We start from the raw sequence: 17900 nt of genomic DNA, 5'->3' as shown, positions 1-17900 counted from the left end.
TTACAAATACTCACCATATAATAAAATTTTAAAAATGTTCACTGTATATTAAAAAAATGTTCATTTCAATTTTTTAAATGTTCACCGTATATTACAAAAAAACTTGATATTGGTTGCTTTGCTCCACTGAAAAACACCAGTACATTTTGGCCAGCCCGAGTAAGTTTCATTCAGTGCAATGGAGGCATCCAACTGCTTACCTTTATTACAAGTTCAGTTCATAGCTCCTGAATCTCAGGTTCAGATCTAAGACCATTCAGTTCAGAGCTCAGCCCTCCTTACCAAGGTTTGTACACTTTTAGCCGCCTACTAGCTTATGTCTAGTATATCTTGCTATCACGAGAAGTGCAGCGCTGGACGCAGCGGCATCTGCACGCAGGCCATCGACGGCGTGCCCCCCTTCGCGATTCGTATCAGGATAAAGTGCTAGTAAGAGTATAGGTGGAAGTTGTTTTTCGGCGTGCGTCGTCTATCCGTATTCGAAAGACCAATCTGACAGTACATTCTGACACAAAGGATGTACGCTCCCTGACAAATGGCCGAAGACGACCTTCGCACACGTCGCCGGACAGCACAGACTGGCTCGAGCCCACTCATCTAGGTGGCCGGAGGGGGAAGCAACGTCATGTTCGTGATGGACGGCGCCATGGACGACATACGCATCACACAGCGAGGAACACAATGATGCTGTGCCTGTTCATGCTCTTGGTCTTGGCAAGGCTCCGAACTGCCCTTGAACCACCGGTCCCCTCTCCGGCGTGCCCCCGCCAACGGGCGCTTCAGGCAGGATGGGAGCGCCGGCGTACTCCGCTTCGGCAACCTCGCGCACCACCAGAGCATGTGCCTCTCTGGCCGATCTGCAGTTTCGGCACGCATGCCAGCGGGTAAGGACGAGAGAATATGGAGAACAGAAACAGCACAGCCCATCCACCGACTACAGGCAGAGTTTTACTCACCCTGCGCCCAACGCCGGCGTAGTCTCTCCCGGAATCGCCATGAGCAGACCTCGAGCGGCCCCAACGCAAATAATTAGGTGGATGTGTGTGAGGATAACTAATTGACCAACGACGGGCTTAAGCTCATCCACTGGCAAAATGAATGTATTTACAGTACATTTTTATCAGTCTCAGCAAGCTTCATTCCGTGAAATGCATGCATCCACTTGATATTATTATTCCCGGTCTTCTTCCCGTTTGATTCAGCAAGACACGCCTAACATTATTACAAGTTCAGTCCAGTGCTCCCTCAAAAAAAAATATTTTAAGTTCAGTTCAGTGCTCCTGAATCTGAAGTGCAGATACAAGGCCATTCAGTTCAGAGCTTCTGAAGCAGCAGCAGCAGCCCTCCTCTCTTTGACATTTTTGACAGCGCAATGCAGGCACCCAACTAATAATTTTATTCCCATTCCTCATTCCATTTGATCAGGCAAGATAAGCTTACAATTATTACAGGCTTCTGAATCTGAAGTTCAGATACAACATCATTCAATAAGGGAGGGCAGAGGCAGCAACAGCAAGCACCCTCCTCTCTTATGCAGAGCCAGTTCATCCATCATGTTACAGACAAGCAAATACAACCACAGAGTGGAACAACACGGCCAACGAGGCGTCAGCCTCTCCTACACGATGAGCTCGGTCCTGGAGACGAGGATGCCGTCGGTGTCGGCGTAGAGCCACTCGCCGTCGCAGATCCTGGTGCCCGCGATGGTGACCGGGACGTGCTTCTCGCCCATCCCCTTCTTGTTGGCCTTCATGGGGTGCGAGGCGAGGGCGCGCACGCCGATGTCGCACCCGTTGATCTCGTCCACGTCCCGGATGCACCCGTTCACCACGATGCCCGCCCACCCGTTGTTCTGCGCCTGCTGGACGGGGTTGCCGCCCAGGATGGCGCACCGCAGGCTGCCGCCGCCGTCCACCACCAGCACCCTGCCCTGGCCCTTCTCCTCCAGGAACTCGCGCACCAGCACGTTGTCCTCGAACACCTTGAGCGTCACGATGGGGCCCGCGAAGACCTGCCGCCTCCCGTAGATCTGGAAGATGGGCTGCAGCGCGCGCAGCTCACCGCCGGTGATGAGGTGCGAGTTGGCGTCGCAGACTTCCGCCGTGGCTAACGGCAAGGCCGCCATGGTAGCTGATTCAATTCAGGGCTGCATTGACATGAACAGAAGAGGCACATTATTCACCAAAAACAAAGTCAAGGGCAAACGTTGCTGACAGCAGTAACCACCAAAGCAGCTAATTTCTTCAACATGGCAACATATTATATATTCCCCAATGTAAAAGACATGGAAATTATGCATGCACCTGTGCTCATACCAGTCATACGGCAATAAGGAATATACAGTACCATCCTGAACTACGCAGCTAAGCAATTGTGCGTCAATCTCAAACAGAACAAATGAGGCGATTCCATCGGCCAACAAGCATCGGGCATTTCTTTTTCTTTTTAGTAGGTGGTCTCAGACAATTAGGCAAGGAGCAGACCACTTCTGTCTGATTGTCACTGAGCTGAGCAAAACAAACACTCAGCAAAGAAAAATAAGAGGCTTGATATTCCTAAAGAAGACGGATACGCAGAGGAACCAGGCTAAACAGAGATACATTCACATGATCGAGGCAATACAGTAAAGAAAGAGGTTGTCATGGCCTGAAGCTCTGACACTGTTGAGACATGAGGTTCAGCATACATGTCGACAGTACAGCCGCCACTGGGTAAGTCGACGCGTTCTCCCCTCTCCCTCTCTCTCTCTCTCTCTCAAATGTCCACTCTCTCCGCCAAGATGGGAGGGAGAAACGGATCCGCCTCTCATCTCCAATGGTGGATCCCATCGTCCTCTACCGAATCCGCGCGAGTGCCGCGGCCTATGGAATACGGATCGAAGAGCTCGAACGAGGTGATTGGACGGAGCGGAGGAAAGGGGAAGGGAGGGAGCGTTACCTGGCCGCGCGTCGCCGGTGGGTCTCGCCTCGCCGCCGTGGGGAGCGAGGCAGCGGAGGGAGGGGCGCCGGCAGTCCTGTCTGAACCAATCAGGGGAGAGATGAGATCAAGAAAGGAGGGATTGGAAGAAGAAGGAGAAACCCGAAAAAAAGGCGATTCGGATTCGTTACCGAGATCTTCACTCCGCCGTCACCTTGCCGGGCTCCAACGGAATGGAATCAGAGGAGGGAAGGGGAGGGATCCAATCCGAGGAGCGGGGGAGAAGAAAGGAAGCTCCTTTTTTCCTTTTTCTTTCCCGTGGTGTGATGGCGATGGTGGTGGTGGTGGTGGGTGGGTGGCGAACCACGAGTAGTCCGCGGCACGAGCCCACCGGTCCCACTTTTTCTTTGAAAACGAATGGAATTCGGGCACGGGAACGAACGAATATCGTCGAATACCGAAAACCCCTATTTCATTTTATTCGAATGTTTGTGTTCATAAATGCATTTTTCTCTAGCATAGGAAATACTAGATTCGTTGCCGTTTGCCAGGATTGTGCGCCCCTCCTTTGTTGTCTCCTTCCCGGCGGCGGCGAAGGCGTGCGGCCAAACCAGCCGCATATGCAGCTTGGATCATAGGTCGTGATGCTCATGCCATTTTGCGTAGGCGGTCACACAATTATTTTGGGGTTTGCATCTTCTTCCAAGCATCATTTACGAGGAAAGAAGACCATTGTGCGAGAAACAATTTAGGCGTACTTGGTATTCTGCATACCTTCCAGCTAGGTCTCGGGGGTGCATTTTTGGCCCGTACGGTTGCCTACAAGCATTGTTGGGTCTACACAGCACGAAATTTAAAGTACTTCTCAGACAGGCCCCGCAAAGAAGAACCAAATCAGCCGTTCCCACTCAGTTAGGCTCTCAGAGTGCATGGTGGTCAAATTTGTGCGAGTAGGGAGATGGCGCAAGCTCGTGCACGTCCTCAAAAAAGATGAAGGAGGAATTGGGTCACTACCCGCCGATTCACACCGTATTTAGTCCTCTTCGGCTCACCACCATAACCCCAAACTAACTACCTGGTTCAGCAATCATCCCTCTGCTCGGCTTTGACTCATTAGAGGTTGATTTGACTATTGACCGGGAACCTCCTTACATGTGGGACCCGTCCCAAAAAATGCAAAAAATACTCTCTCCTCTCTATTTGTCTGCGTTGACTGCACCTCGACCTCACGCGCAATCAAGCACATCCCGACGATGTGGCGATGTATGAAACCCCTGTCGGTCATAGAACCCTTCGACTGGCCGCACGATGCAGTAGGGATCCTCCTCGAGCACCTTGGCCATGGGCGTTGGGACGGTGACGCATGTTGTGCGGAGGTTGTCGGCAACGGCCCTATCCGACGTCCCAATGATGCAGTGCTTTTATGGTGGCCTAGACGGTGTTGGAGTATTAGGTGTGGAAGGAGGGCATGTCGGGGGAAAGAGGGAGGGCGGCGGGACGTGGATCTCACCCCGGAAGAGGAAGACACGGTTGGGGTCCAGCCACCAGGGAGCGCGATGGCGGCCTCGATGAGGAGGTGCGGTATGTCTGGAAGGTGCGTTCGACAATGTGCGGGAAGGCGTCGGTGAGGGTGAAAAGGAGGAGAGGGAGTCCCCGAAGCAGAGTGCACTAGATTTGAACTAGTGCGTAGATTTTTTTTTTAAGACTGGTACGTGAAGAAGTATAAAAGCATTTACAATACTATTTTACTGATACAAACGCTTATATATTTTTTGTATAGAGGAAGTACGTACAAATAGCATTTATATTTTTTTTTACTGTTTATACTGTTTTATATACTATTTTACTGATCTAAACGTTTATATATTTTTTTGTACAGAGGGAGTACGTACGAATAGCATTACTGAGCACTGAGCATGAGACGACGTGCATTTTGATTTCGGCCACCATCGCACACTCACTGTCCACGAGAAGCGAGCCCCGCTCAGGCTCAGCATCACCGGCGCTGCAAGTGCTCCACCAGCTCGTCGACGTACTCGTCCTGCTTCGCTCTGTCCCAGAGAACCGCCTGGAGCTCCCCGGCGTTGCGCGCGAACGCCCTCCCTTCCTCGCCCTCCGCCATCACCCGCCGCACCGTCGCGGCCACGTCGTCCCTCCCGAACGACCCGTCGCCCTCGCCCCTGGGCACCTCCAGCCCGACGCCCCTCGCCGCCATGCCGCGCGCCGTCACGCCCTGGTCCAGGAACAGCGGCAGCATCACCAGCGGGTGCCCGAACAGGAAGCTCTCCGCGAGCGAGCTCAGCCCGGCGTGCGTCAGGAACGCGCCCACCGCGCCGTGCGCCAGGATGCGCACCTGCGGCACCCACCCCACGCGCACCACGCCGCGCCCGGACACGGCCACGCGCTCCTCGAACCCGTCCGGGAGCAGCGCGGCGCTCGGCCCCCGCAGCGCCCAGAGGAACCGCGCGCCCGCGAGCTCCAGCCCTAGCGCCAGCTCGCGGACGTGGTGGCCGGTCAGCGGCGCCTCGCTCCCGAACGCGACGTAGATGACGGACCTCGCCGGCTGCTCGTCCAGCCAGCGCATGAGGCTCGCGCTCTCGCTCTCGTCGTCGACATGGTCGGCTCCTTCTTGGGCGGCGAGCGCGGCGTCGTATGGGGCGAGGAGGCCGCAGAGGGCGACGGGCTTGCCGAAGAGGTCGGCCAGGAAGGGCCCGAGCGGGCCGTCGACCTCGCGGCTGCCGCGCAGGATCACGGGCGGGCAGCGCTGCTCCGTCTGCCAGAGCCGGCCGGCGTCGGACGGGCCGGACGCGTTGGCGCGGAACGTCTGGACCAGCATGTCCCTGGCCTCGTGGAGGCGGTGGGCGATGGTGGTCGGGAACGGGATCCACCGCGGCTGCGCCATCAGGTCCTCCGCCGTCGTCCGCGGGTGCGCGTCGTTCGCCGCCTTGGGGCCGATGAAGGCCATGAACGGCGCCGGGCAGATGTGGAACAAGGCGCACGGCACCTGCAAGCCAGCATGGAGCATGGTGATGGCCTGATGGGATGGGAGCCATGCACGCACGCCATGAAAAAGCTATGCATGTACCTTGTGCTGCTCAGCGATGGGCGGGAGCCAGTAGTGTGCGAAGTCGACGAAGATCCAGTCGGGCCTCCTGCCGAACTCCGTCGCACCGTCCCCGCCGGCGCAAGCCTCGTCAAGAAAGCCGGCGAAAGGGGCGGCGAGGCCGTCGAAGGCCACCTTGAGGAGGTCCACCTTCTCTGGCGGGACGTCGGCCGTGGACTCGGCGCCGTCCGGCAGGCCGTCGACGCTCGGCAGGGGCAGGGGGAGGAGGCGGATGCGGGGGCTGACGGGCCTCAGCCTGGCGACGTTCCGCGGCGTGGAGACGAAGGTGACGGCATGCCCGCGCCTGGCGAGCTGCTCGGAGAGCTCGAGGAAGGGGACGAAATGGCCGAACGCTAACCATGGGAACACCACGACGTGGAGAGGCGGAGGCGCTGCACCGGTGGCCTCTCTGCTGGCTTCTGCCATGGCGTCCCGGAGGAGACAGGCGTACGTACGTACGTACGCGACCGTGCCACAGCTATATTGTGAACTTCAACGATGTGCTTGTACTTCCTATCTTCTTCAATATCAAAACCATTTGTGATGTGTGCTTTAGTTGTTTAGAAATATATGTCCTAGTCCTACTTTCTAGATCTTCCACTGCCAATAATGCGGTGTGGTACATTTCTTCCACCTTGTTAATGTCCTATATATATACTCCCTCTATTTTATATTTACTTCGCATATTAGCTTTGGTCAAAATCAATCTTTGCAAACTTTGACCAAGTTTATAGACAGAAAATATTAACATATATAATATCAAATCAATACCATTAGATTTATTACTAAACGTACTTTCACATCATATAAATTTGTTATGACAATTGTTTATATTATTTTTTCTAAACTTGGTCAAACTTTGCAAAGTTTGACTTTAGTCAAATCTAATATGCATACTAAATAAAAACGGAGGTAACACCTAAGAAGTTCATCCTCACTATCTTATTTAACTTAACATGCAACCACGCCACATCACCATACAATTATGCATGGGATAAAGCTCACCCCAACATGCAACTATGCATGGAAAAGACCCGCCACCATATGCAACCATGCATGAGAATTTTTTCCATTCTATTATTGTACTTATATCAATAAAAAGATACGTAACCTTTGCGTATTCGCAAAGAAAAAATTGTACTTATATTCAATAAATATTTTATAACTATACATGATCAATTATAAATAAGTCCAAGGCGCACCGTCGCCAGTGCCCCCCTCCCCCCCCTCACCGATGCCGGGCAAAGCTTGTTGTTGTAGGAAGCACTTGTCGCTTAGGAGTTGCCTTTTTTGGGAAGGATAAAAACTTTGCGGGCCTACTGGTACTAGTACTCCTTCATAGTTTGACCACTTGATATAGTATATTCTTAACTCTATGCCAAACTGTCTTTTGAGAGCTTTGTTATGAATTTCCACTTGAAGAAACAAAGCAACTTGTTGTTTCTTATTTTTCATAATTTACTTGTTGTTTCAAGAGCTATTGTGCAAAGTCAGACGTGGAAACTGCATTTTGTTTAATAATTTCCTGCATATTTCCCCTCTGCCAACCACTGGTAGGCTGAGATGCCAAAAGTTGATTAGAAATAGGGTGGGTGATTAGTGAGGGATAGGGCTGGTCTGTGGATCTATGATTTGCATTCGTAGATGTATAATATTTTATTTATATATGCGCTTCCTTGGAGGGCTAGACCCAATCTTCTCTTCAATTGTGATCGTAGACGGATGATACCAGAAATAAGGAACAATATCCCTAATCTTTGTGATGTTGGATTTCACTAGATATTTTCCATTTCCGCACCGAGCCCTTTTTTAGTAAGAGCATTACTAGTAGAATCCTCAAACCCTCAAATCCTTAAAGCAGTTTTAAGGAGGGTTGAGAAATGCCACTTTTTGACACTTTTAAGGATGGAAAAACAGGGGCAAATACTAGAACCCTCAAACCCAACCCTTAAACTGCTTTAAGGATTGGATTTGAGGGTTCTAGTCTTTGCCTCGACCCCAACCTTTAAATCTATCATTTGACATCTCACAATTTATGACAACAAAAACACAATCAACTTCCAAACAAACTACCAAATGACAATCATTGATGCATGGTTTAATAGTTTACATCACAAAATCATCATCTTCCTCCTCTCATCGGCACCATCACCAAAAAGTTGCACCTCGGCGCCATCTCCTAGACCACATGCGGGCTCAATCAAGCATCTCCATGGGCACCGGTGGAGTCGTACACACCGCCATCACCACAACTACTCATCGGAGTGTCACCTCGAAAAGTAGAGGACGCAACACGGAACATCCTCTTCCTCTCCGCGATGTCGTCCTTGTAGTCCTTCCACCATTGCAATTGGTCTTGATCCATGTCCTTCTTGGACATCATCATGTGCTCTTTCTCTTCCACCATGAGTTCTTTCCATACCTTTGCCTCTTTGAGCTTGATCATCCTCTCCTCCAACTCGGCCTTGCGCTTTGCTTCTTCACGCTTTGCTTTAACTTGTGCAAGCTTGACCTCTTTCTTCTTCTCGGTGATAAGAAGCTTCGTCTCCAATGTCTTCGTTGTCAATTCCTCTCTTGCCTTCATCATGTGGTCCATCTTCTCCCTTAGGCTTGACGCCTCTTCTTCCATCTTCACCCTTAGCTTGCCCTTCTTGGTTCCCCCGGGCTTGCCCAAGTTCCTCTCCTCCTCATCTTCACTATCATCCATCCTAAGCATTGTCGACTTCTTGGGTGCAGTCTCTTGATCCCTCAACTTCCACCTGTCAAAGGTTTGAAGAATTGTCCAAGCATGCTTAAATGGGAATGGCTTGCCCTTGGAAGCGGCCATCTCCTTGTACCTCATGCCGGCAATTGTCTCCTATCAACCACACATAAATCACATAAGAACCCACCAATAGCATAGTGCACACACATAATCAAAATAGTGAAGAAATATGTACTCACATAGTCACTCTCCACGGTTCCACTAGGTGGTGCATCCCTCACTTGGTCCATGGCCGCACTCCAACAAGCACAAGCGGGCTTGATCAACTCCCACCGGCCTTGAAGCGACCGGTAAGTGCGAGAGATGAACCCACTATTCTTCGGCTTGATCCTACAATAGGTGTCCTCGATCCTTTGCCAATACCGTTTACCGGTTTGATCGGTGCCGGTGGTTGCATCCATTCCCACAGCTGCCCAAGCACGAACCAAGAGGATATCTTCCACCTCGGTGTAGTTTGTCGACCGCGCGTGTGGGCGGGAAGCGGCGGTGAATGCCTCCTCCCCTATCTCGGCCACCTCCCCCTCGTCATCCCCTTCATCCTCCTCGTCTTCCTCCTTTTCCTCCAAGTCATCACCAACCCTAAAGGGGTCTAGAGGCGGAGCTCCGAGGCCCACCTCCGCGTTTTGGAGGAGGTCCATGAACGAGGATGGGGTTGCCATTTCCTCGAACACCTCGTGCGCGGCGGGAGGAGGTTCGGCGACGGCGGCGGGCGGGGCCGCGGGCTTCTTCTGCGGCTTGTTCACGGCCGGGGACGAGCCGGCGACCTTGGAGGCCGCCCCTCGCGGCTCATGAGAGGCCGCCTTCGGCCGACTCTTCTTGGTGGCCGGGGCGGGAGCCGGGAAGGCGGCGAGGGCGGGCGCCGGGGCGGTGACGGTGGCCGGGGCGGGAGCCGGGGAGGCGGCGGGAGGAGGTGCGAGGCCCGCCCGCCGCCGCTTGGCCCCGACGTGGGTCGCCGCCACCATGTCGGCCATGGTCGGGTGGGCGGGGGCGGGGGCGGGCGCCGGGGCGGGCGAGGCGGGCGGGCGGGGGCGCGGCGGCGGCGGGGCCCTCCATGGCCGGCGCGGCAGGAGGCGGCGGGAGGCGGCGGGAGGAGGAGGAAGTTTCCTCCCGCGCGAAAGAGGAGGAGGAGTGCAGGTTGGGGGGGGGAGATTTTCTTCTCAACCCCTACTTCTACAGGTTGCAAACTGGTTTGAGGGTTGGACCTCTAAATTTTTTTACGGGTTTGAGGGTTTAGAGGTTCTAGTCTATGGCGTTTTTTGGCGAAAACTGTAAAAAGCGGTTATTTTTAGGGGTTTGAGGGTTTGAGGGCTCTACTAGACTTGCTCTAAGATAAGATAGAGTACGGGTGATCTTGAAGATTCCCAAAGCCCATACAATGACATGTCATCATATTTAGGTGTTGTTATCCGCTATTCACGGAGAATGTACATTTTCATCACCTGTTAATCATGCTTGCGTAGTCTACCTTGGGTATGTGGGATTTTTGATAATTGGATGGTTGTCCAAATGTCGTGGTGTAGTTTGATCACTGACAATTGATTTATTGGGTTGTGATTTCTTATTGACTTATGGTGTTCTGATTTCTTATTTCAGTACCCAAATGTTGTTATCTTAGAACATTTAATTAGTCCATAACTTGTATCGTGAAAAACTTGCGAGTAGCATGTTGCCGCCTAACATCTCCTGCAGACGAGATTTGGCTTGTCCCCGCCTTGCATCATGGCATTTGTTGTTGGGGCGGTTGCTATAGTCCAACTGCCTCAAGCCCAATATTTTTGTGCTGGAATCTCACGATGAGTGGTGCTTTCACAATAGAATCTGCTAGAAGCAATCACAGCTTTCTCATGCCATTTTTTCATCGTGTTTATCATTTTACTCTCATTATATTGTTTGTCTATATGTTTAATTTTATGTTTTGGACTGAATATTATTTTGTGTGCCTATAGAAGCAACATTAATTCCTCTTTTGTATAAGAAAAACAGTCCTGGGTGAACAAACATAATCGATCACATGATCACGTTAGACAAAAAATGACAAAAAAGCACATCAATAAGAAAAAAATAAACCTCTAGTTTTAAAATTATATATGATATTTGCATGGAAGTAAAAGTGAGAAACTCATTTACACAAGGTCAATGTAATAAAAGTTACATTTACACAACCTACTTAAGTATACTATAGGACAACAATATAAGCCCATGGAGAAACCAGGTCATCTTTGAATTCATATAGAATCAATGGCCACTTCTACAAGCACAATTTAAGAGTAACTCTATTTTGGTACAATATGAAAATGGTTGGAATGCACATGCCCATGCATGCGTATTGGGTCAACAAAGAAGTCATCTTGTGCATTTGCATCAAATATTATCCTGAGGTGCTTGCATTCTACCTAAAGCATACTTTCATATCAGTTAACTCTATTTTCTGCTCACATGGTTCAAACTTATTTGGAAGAACTCATTTCTAAATATTGTTTCCCAGTGGCATGGCAACAATGTTTGATCATTGTCGGTGTCAAAACCGGCGGATCTCGGGTAGGGGGTCCCAAACTGTGCGTCTAGGCCGGATGGTAACAGGAGACAGGGGACGCTTTGTTTTACCCAGGTTCGGGCCCTCTCGATGGAGGTAAAACCCTACTCCTGCTTGATTAATATTGAAGATATGGGTAGTACAAGAGTAGATCTACCACGAGATCAAGGAGGTTAAACCCTAGAAGCTAGCCTATGGTATGATTGTTGTGTATGGAGTTGATTGCCTACGGACTACAACCCTCCGGTTTATATAGACACCGGATAGGGTTAGGGTTACACAGAGTCGGTTACAATGGTAGGATATCTTGAATATCCGCATCCCAAGCTTGCCTTCCACGCCAAGGAAAGTCCCATCCGGACACGGGACGAAGTCTTCAATCTTGTATCTTCATAGTCCAGGAGTCCGGCCGAAGGTATAGTCCGGCTACCCGAACACCCCCTAATCCAGGACTCCCTCAGTAGCCCCTGAACCAGGCTTCAATGACGACGAGTCCGGCGCACAAATTGTCTTCGGCATTGCAAGGCGGGTTCCTCCTCCAAGTCCTTCGTAGAAGATTGTAAACACTAAGAGTAGTGTCCGGCTCTGTAAAATAAGTTTCCACATATTGCCATAGAGAGAACAATAACACAAATCAAATCTGCTGACGTATTCTGTAGTGCGCCATCACACTACAGCCAAGTCCTTTACTCGAATCGTTTTTACTTTTCCACCTCAGCATGTTTTGCGAGGCGGTTTCCTTGGCACGTCTTGTCAAAGCAGAGATCGTGTACCCTTTTTACGGGTTTCTCATCAATACGGACGTGGGTAACCATAACCGCGCCCTTTACCATGGCGCTTGGGAGGCAAGCGAGTTTTATTAGGCAGGTGGGGACGCACAACCGCATCCGCCCATATAAGGGGATAAGGATCCACCTTTTTACCTACGCCTTCTTCCTCCTTTGCCTATCCATCTCCTGCGCACTCGAGCTCCAGCGCCCAAGCCCGCACTTCCTACCTCAACCTTTCTCCAGCGATGTCCGGAGCGGGAGGCAAGTGGAAGGTCTCCACCGTCACGGAGGGTGATGTCAAAAAGCTTAGGAAGGCCGGATACTTGTCCAAAGACATCGCACACCGGCTTCCCGAGGCGGGGCAGCTCGTCCCCACCCCAAGGCCCCATGAGAGGGTAGTATTCCCTCCCCACTTCCTCCGCGGGCTGGGTTTTCCACTTCACCCATTCGTCCGGGGGCTCATGTTCTACTACGGCCTGGATTTCCACAATCTGGCCCCGAACTTCATCCTCAACATCTCGACGTTTATCGTCGTGTGCGAGGCTTTCCTCCGCGTCCGCCCCCATTTCGGCCTCTGGCTCAAGACCTTCAACGTCAAGCCCAAGGTGGTGCGCGGCAACCAGGCGGAGTGCGGAGGAACCATGGCGGGCAAGATTGCCAACATCCTGTGGTTCGAGGGCTCCTTCGTAGAGACCCTAAAGGGGTGGCAAGCTGGATGGTTTTACATCACTGAGCCACGCGATCCGAACTGGATCGCATCCCCCGAGTTCCGATCCGGACCCCCCACGCGGCTCACGTCCTGGAAAGAGACGGGCCTATCGTGGGGCAACGAGAAAGAGGTGACCGGACTAAAGACATGCATCCAGTCCCTGGTAAACAAGTCAACCAGGCTTGTAAATGTAGTCCAGGTCATGCTCATTCGCCGAATCCTCCCGTGTCAACAACGGGACTTTACTCTGTGGGAGTTCGACCCGGCACGGCACCGAACCCTTAACAGGCTCTTCAACACGACGTATGAAGACGTCTGGAAGGTGCTAATCAAAGGTGCCGGGGCTCCCGCATCCGCTTCCGAGGACCGCGGATATAGCTCGCAGCGTCACGCTAGCGATGTAAGCCATTTCAGCCTTTTACAGGATGTTCAGCTTTTTTCATAGTTTAACTCTATGCGAGATCTAAACTCCCTTACCTTTGACAGGCTTGGCGGGCGGTATCCGAACCGATTATCTGTCCGGCTCCGCTGCCCGAAGACCCAGCCCCAGCTCTACTGGTGAAGCTACTGGCTCCGGCACCTTATGTGGTGCCGGAAAAGAAGGCCAAGAAGAAGAAGACCACGGGGACTCGAAAGAGTACCCGCAACGTGGTGTTGTCGGACTCGTCGTCCGACGAGTCCGGGACGCCCTCCTCCCGTGAAAATGAGGAGGAGGAAGAAGAAAGCTCTCCCCCCCAGCGGAGGGAGGAAAGAAAAGGAAGGCCGCCCCAAGGGGGAAGGCCGAAGGGTCCAAGAAGAGGAAAACCCCTCCGCCGGACTACGCCCCCGACGCCGACGAGGACGAAGAGGAGTGGCCGGACAGGGCCAGGCGTCCGGCGAAATCGTAAGTGTTCGGATACCAGAGTAACTCATGATATTCCTTTTGTTGCACAGCTTTCCCTAATGTCGAATATAATCATGCAGCCCGCCCCGGGCCGAACTCAACGAGTCGTCGAGCGGCTCCCTGGATTCATCGGACGTGAACTCAGTTCCGCCCGTTGTCTCCCCCCGCACTGCGGATGACGCCGAAGTGGCGTCGCTACGAGCTCCGGGGCAGGAGGAGGTGGTCCAGGAGGAGCCGCAAGGCGACCTCCCGGACTCCAGGAGTAAAGGGGACAAGACCCCCCAGGGCTCCGAGTCCGGCTTTGATCCGGACACCGTGCCGGAATCTCCAACGATTCCGGACCGCGACAGGCGAACTCCTTCAAAGAGGAGCAAGCCTTCTGAGCCGGCAGCCTCCGTCCAACCAGAGGTGCCGGACAATCTGCTGGCGGTGCTTGAAGGCGCCTCCATCGACGAGGAGCACCGTACTATTATGAGTACGGTGATCCAGAAGGTTCAGTCCGCCAAGAGCGGACTGAGTGAAGCTTGCGCTAGCCTCCTAACAGGCTTTGAGGTAAGTAAAAATATGTAAAAATATTACCGCATAGACAGTAGCCCCTGATGCTCTGTTTGGCGTTCGGAAAGAAAAGCCGAATAGAGGATCTATTAAATTTCACAGGAGTCTAACAATAAAGAGTCAATATGCGTATGCAGGCTTCGCTACTATCCACCGCTGCACTGACTGCGGAGGTGGGTGTCCTGAAGCAGGACCTCGATCGGACCGAGCAAGAGCTCGGCCTTGCCAAGCGACAGCTCGAGGAGACAGAAGGTAAGAAATACCTTACTGAAAAGGGTGCCTATAGAGAGGCGTGATTGCAAAAAATAAGAGGATTGTACTGCTTATTGTAGGGGCCACGACTGAGGTGGCGACCCTCAAGCAGGCGCTATCTGAGGCCGAGAAGAAAACGGCCGCGGAGCGCACCGAGCGAGAGAAACTTGGGGCTCAGGTCGGCGAGGTGCAGCAAGAGCTTCAGGCTCTCGTGAAAAAATATGAGAGTTTGGAGCTTGAGTCAAAGACCCAAGCGTCCGAGTTCGCGGAGGCCCTTGAGACTGCCAAGTCTGCCAAGGCCGAAGCCCAAAAGGCCCTCCAAGAGTTGGAGGAGGTAAAAAAGATAGCAGCGGGTAAGGCATTCTTTATGCAAAGCAGAAATATAAAAGTAAACTACTTGTTACTTACCCGAATCCGGAGCTCTCCAGGGGCATTCGCAGATCTTCCCCGCAGCGTATCCGACGCCGCCGCATTCTACCGAGCTGAGGAGGGCAGCTCGACAGAGAAGGTGTTTTGGTCTCAGTATGCTGAGGCCGGACACCCTGTGCCCTTGAGCGACCAGCTGAAGCAACTGGTCGAGCTCCACAAGGCGGTCGAACAGGCCATGAAAGGCTTCATAGTTCGGCTGTGGCCCAGAGAGGCCCTGCCTGGGAGCTACTTTGGGCTGGTGCGGCGGCTGGTGGAGGCCTGTCCAAGGCTCGAGGTTATCAAGCGGTCCGTCTGCATTGAAGGAGCCCGTAGGGCCCTTGCCCGTGCGAAGGTGCACTGGGGTAAGCTGGACGGTGAGAAGCTTGTGAGGGACGGGCCGCCGCCGGGGAAGGAGCATCGCAAGCCCGAGAACTATTACAAGGATGTTCTTGCAGGTGCCCGCCTTGTGGCGGATGAATGTACCAAGGATGTAATTTTCGAATAAACTCGCTCGTTTTTTATCCTGTGCGCTGAAAACTTGTTCATTGGCGCTTTAAGCAATGCTTATTGAATTTAAAATATTATTTTCTGTGCGGCCGTTTATCAAAAATTGAGAGATGACTAGTCGTCAGCTTCTGCCCCCATGCCACTAGTGCTGGGGTGTTCGGTGATAAACCTGAGCGCTCTTTTTCCCATGGTTGGGTCCTTCGAGGGAGGCGCTCAGCACGACGAACTAGGCAATCGGACTATAATGCTTGAACACTCTCACTTAGCCATAGAACTTTATAATTTTAAATTTCGACGAAGCCCCTAGTTCGGAAGACCGAGTTCGGGGCGCTATCCACGCCTTGGCTGGGGTTATCCAGCTCCTCGCTCGAAGCGGCATAAGTCTTTAGGGACTCGGAAAACCTCTCGAACAGCGACCGGTCTCTCGCCTCATCATGACAATCAGTTTTAGCTTTCTCCACTGAGGTGCTTAACCCAGCTCAACCGGGGCACAATCGCAGTGGTTCTCCTAGTGCTACCTTAGCCGATAGAGCGGAACGTAAGACACCAAAACATAGGAGCCGGGCAAACCCAACTATTGACCCAAATCATGATTCGGAGCCGATGCATATAGTGCTATAAGTTCGGGGTGCCGCACTTGTGAAAGTGTACGGACTTCTCACACCATGTTAAAGGGTACTGAAGCCCCTGGCGTACTTGCCGTACCGCAGTGTACGGGTGCAACATGTCACAAATGAACATATATAAAAGAGAGTAATGCAAAAAATAGACAAAAATCTATGCATTGTTTATAGAGAGGCTATTTAACAAAGCCGAACGATACAAATAGTGCGGTAAGCAAAAGATATTGGACTATTCAGTATGTCCTGACCAGGGGCAGGCCGCGGAATTGTATTTAAAACAGGTATACCGCTCGTAACAGAGACCAGTTGGGAGTTCCATAATGCGGCATGGCTTGTCTGCTTCCCTGGATCTTGCATCGTTTGTGCGGCAGTCGAATTGCTGAACAGGTCGTCCGAAGTATGGAGTCCTGAAAGTAAGAAAAAATGAAAAAAAGAATCCGGCAGCCCCTAGTACGTTTTAAGCCGTATTTTGGGCGTGCCGTTATTGTGCCCCTTCCCCTGTGCCCATGGTATTTCCAGGGCGTAGTTATGTACGCGAGGTACTGGTTTCACTATGTTGCGAAAGCTGGGGTTGGGGCCGTATTGCTACGTTTTCTCAGGGCGTGCCAGGCGGTCCTGCTGTGGATTACTCCGGGTGCGCTTGGCAGTGTCTGGCTTTTTAATGGCCGGACTGGAGGATTGCCTGAGAAGGCTACTTTGTACCTCTGCTGCGAGAGCTGCCATATGCTCCTCCGTATGGAGGGAGCGTTCGGTGTTTCCGTTGACCGTAATTACTCCTCGAGGGCCTGGCATCTTGAGCTTGAGATATGCGTAGTGCGGCACCGCATTGAACTTTGCAAATGCGGTTCGTCCGAGCAGGGCGTGATAGCCACTACGAAACGGGACTATATCGAAGATTAACTCTTCGCTTTGGAAATTGTCCGGGGATCCGAAGACCACGTCAAGTGTTACTGAGCCTGTACAATTGGCTTCTACACCTGGTATGACGCCTTTAAAGGTCATTCTTGTGGGCTTAATCCTTGAGGGATCTATGCCCATTTTCCGCACTGTATCCTGATAAAGCAGGTTCAGGCTACTGCCGCCGTCCATGAGGACTCTTGTGAGATGAAATCCGTCGATGATTGGGTCGAGAACCAGTGCGGCGAAGCCGCCATGACGGATGCTAGTGGGATGGTCCCTTCGATCGAAAGTGATCGGGCAGGAGGACCATGGGTTGAACTTTGGGGCGACCGGCTCCATCGCGTATACGTCCCGTAGCGCACGCTTCCGCTCCCGCTTGGGAATGTGGGTTGCGTATATCATGTTCACCGTCCGCACTTGTGGGGGAAAGCCCTTCTGTCCATTGTTGTTCGGCGGCTTGGGCTCCTCGTCGTCGCTGTGCAGCCCCTTGTCTCTGTTTTCGGCCCTTAACTTGCCCGCCTGCTTGAACACCCAACAATCCCTGTTAGTGTGATTGGCTGGCCTTTCGGGGGTGCCATGTATCTGGCACAAGCGATCGAGTATTCGGTCCAAACTGGACGGGCCCTGAGTATTCTTTTAAAATGGCTTTTTCTGCTGACCGGATTTATAGCCTCTGAATCCGGCATTGACTGTCGTGTCTTCATTGCTGTCGCTGTTAACGCGGCGCTTTTTCTTGTTCCGACGTGTCCTGCCACTTTTGTCCTTGGTATCCGAATTACCAGGGTTCTTCGATAAGTTGTTACTGCGAGCTAGCCAGCTGTCTTCTCCCACGTAAAAGCGGGTCATGAGTGTCGTGAGGGCTGCCATGGATTTCGGCTTTTCCTGTCCCAGGTGCCGGGCAAGCCACTCGTCGCGGATGTTATGTTTGAAGGCTGCTAGGGCCTCTGCGTCCGGACAGTCGACTATCTGGTTTTTCT

The 17900-nt window shown here is 52.3% G+C and overlaps 2 protein-coding genes across 3 annotated transcripts; both read right to left on the bottom strand.

The window, feature by feature from the left end:
• Positions 1 to 1373: 1373 nt before the first annotated feature.
• On the bottom strand, positions 1374 to 3268 carry LOC125526762 (putative 4-hydroxy-4-methyl-2-oxoglutarate aldolase 2). Of its 2 annotated transcripts, none has more exons than XM_048691398.1 (3): positions 3108 to 3268; positions 2938 to 3017; positions 1374 to 2146 (listed from the first exon to the last, which is right to left on the bottom strand). In XM_048691398.1, exon 3 carries the CDS (start codon positions 2123 to 2125, stop codon positions 1619 to 1621), a length of 507 nt encoding a protein of 168 aa, XP_048547355.1. In that variant the 5' UTR covers positions 2126 to 2146; positions 2938 to 3017; positions 3108 to 3268; the 3' UTR covers positions 1374 to 1618. The 2 variants fall into 2 exon arrangements, with proteins under 2 accessions (XP_048547355.1, XP_048547356.1); XM_048691399.1 differs by having other exon boundaries at positions 2938 to 3013; positions 3108 to 3262.
• Positions 3269 to 4652: 1384 nt separating this feature from the next.
• On the bottom strand, positions 4653 to 6541 carry LOC125526760 (putative UDP-rhamnose:rhamnosyltransferase 1). The gene is made up of 2 exons (XM_048691397.1): positions 6002 to 6541; positions 4653 to 5920 (listed from the first exon to the last, which is right to left on the bottom strand). Exons 1-2 carry the CDS (start codon positions 6443 to 6445, stop codon positions 4913 to 4915), a joined length of 1452 nt encoding a protein of 483 aa, XP_048547354.1. The 5' UTR covers positions 6446 to 6541; the 3' UTR covers positions 4653 to 4912.
• Between the last annotated feature and the right edge of the window lie 11359 nt (positions 6542 to 17900).

Source organism: Triticum urartu, unplaced genomic scaffold (genome assembly GCF_003073215.2).
Source record: "Triticum urartu cultivar G1812 unplaced genomic scaffold, Tu2.1 TuUngrouped_contig_1782, whole genome shotgun sequence".
NCBI lineage: Eukaryota > Viridiplantae > Streptophyta > Magnoliopsida > Poales > Poaceae > Triticum > Triticum urartu.
Note: the sequence above shows the minus strand (reverse complement) of the source record. Positions and strands in the feature narration are given on the sequence as shown.

Excerpts from the sequence above, each read along its gene's own strand:
- LOC125526762 (XM_048691398.1), bottom strand. The coding sequence starts at position 2,125 with ATGGCGGCCTTGCCGTTAGCCACGGCGGAAGTCTGCGACGCCAACTCG.
- LOC125526760 (XM_048691397.1), bottom strand. The coding sequence starts at position 6,445 with ATGGCAGAAGCCAGCAGAGAGGCCACCGGTGCAGCGCCTCCGCCTCTC. Across the intron at positions 5,921-6,001 it reads CCATCGCTGAGCAGCACAAG|GTGCCGTGCGCCTTGTTCCA; the intron begins GTACATGCATAG and ends GCTGGCTTGCAG.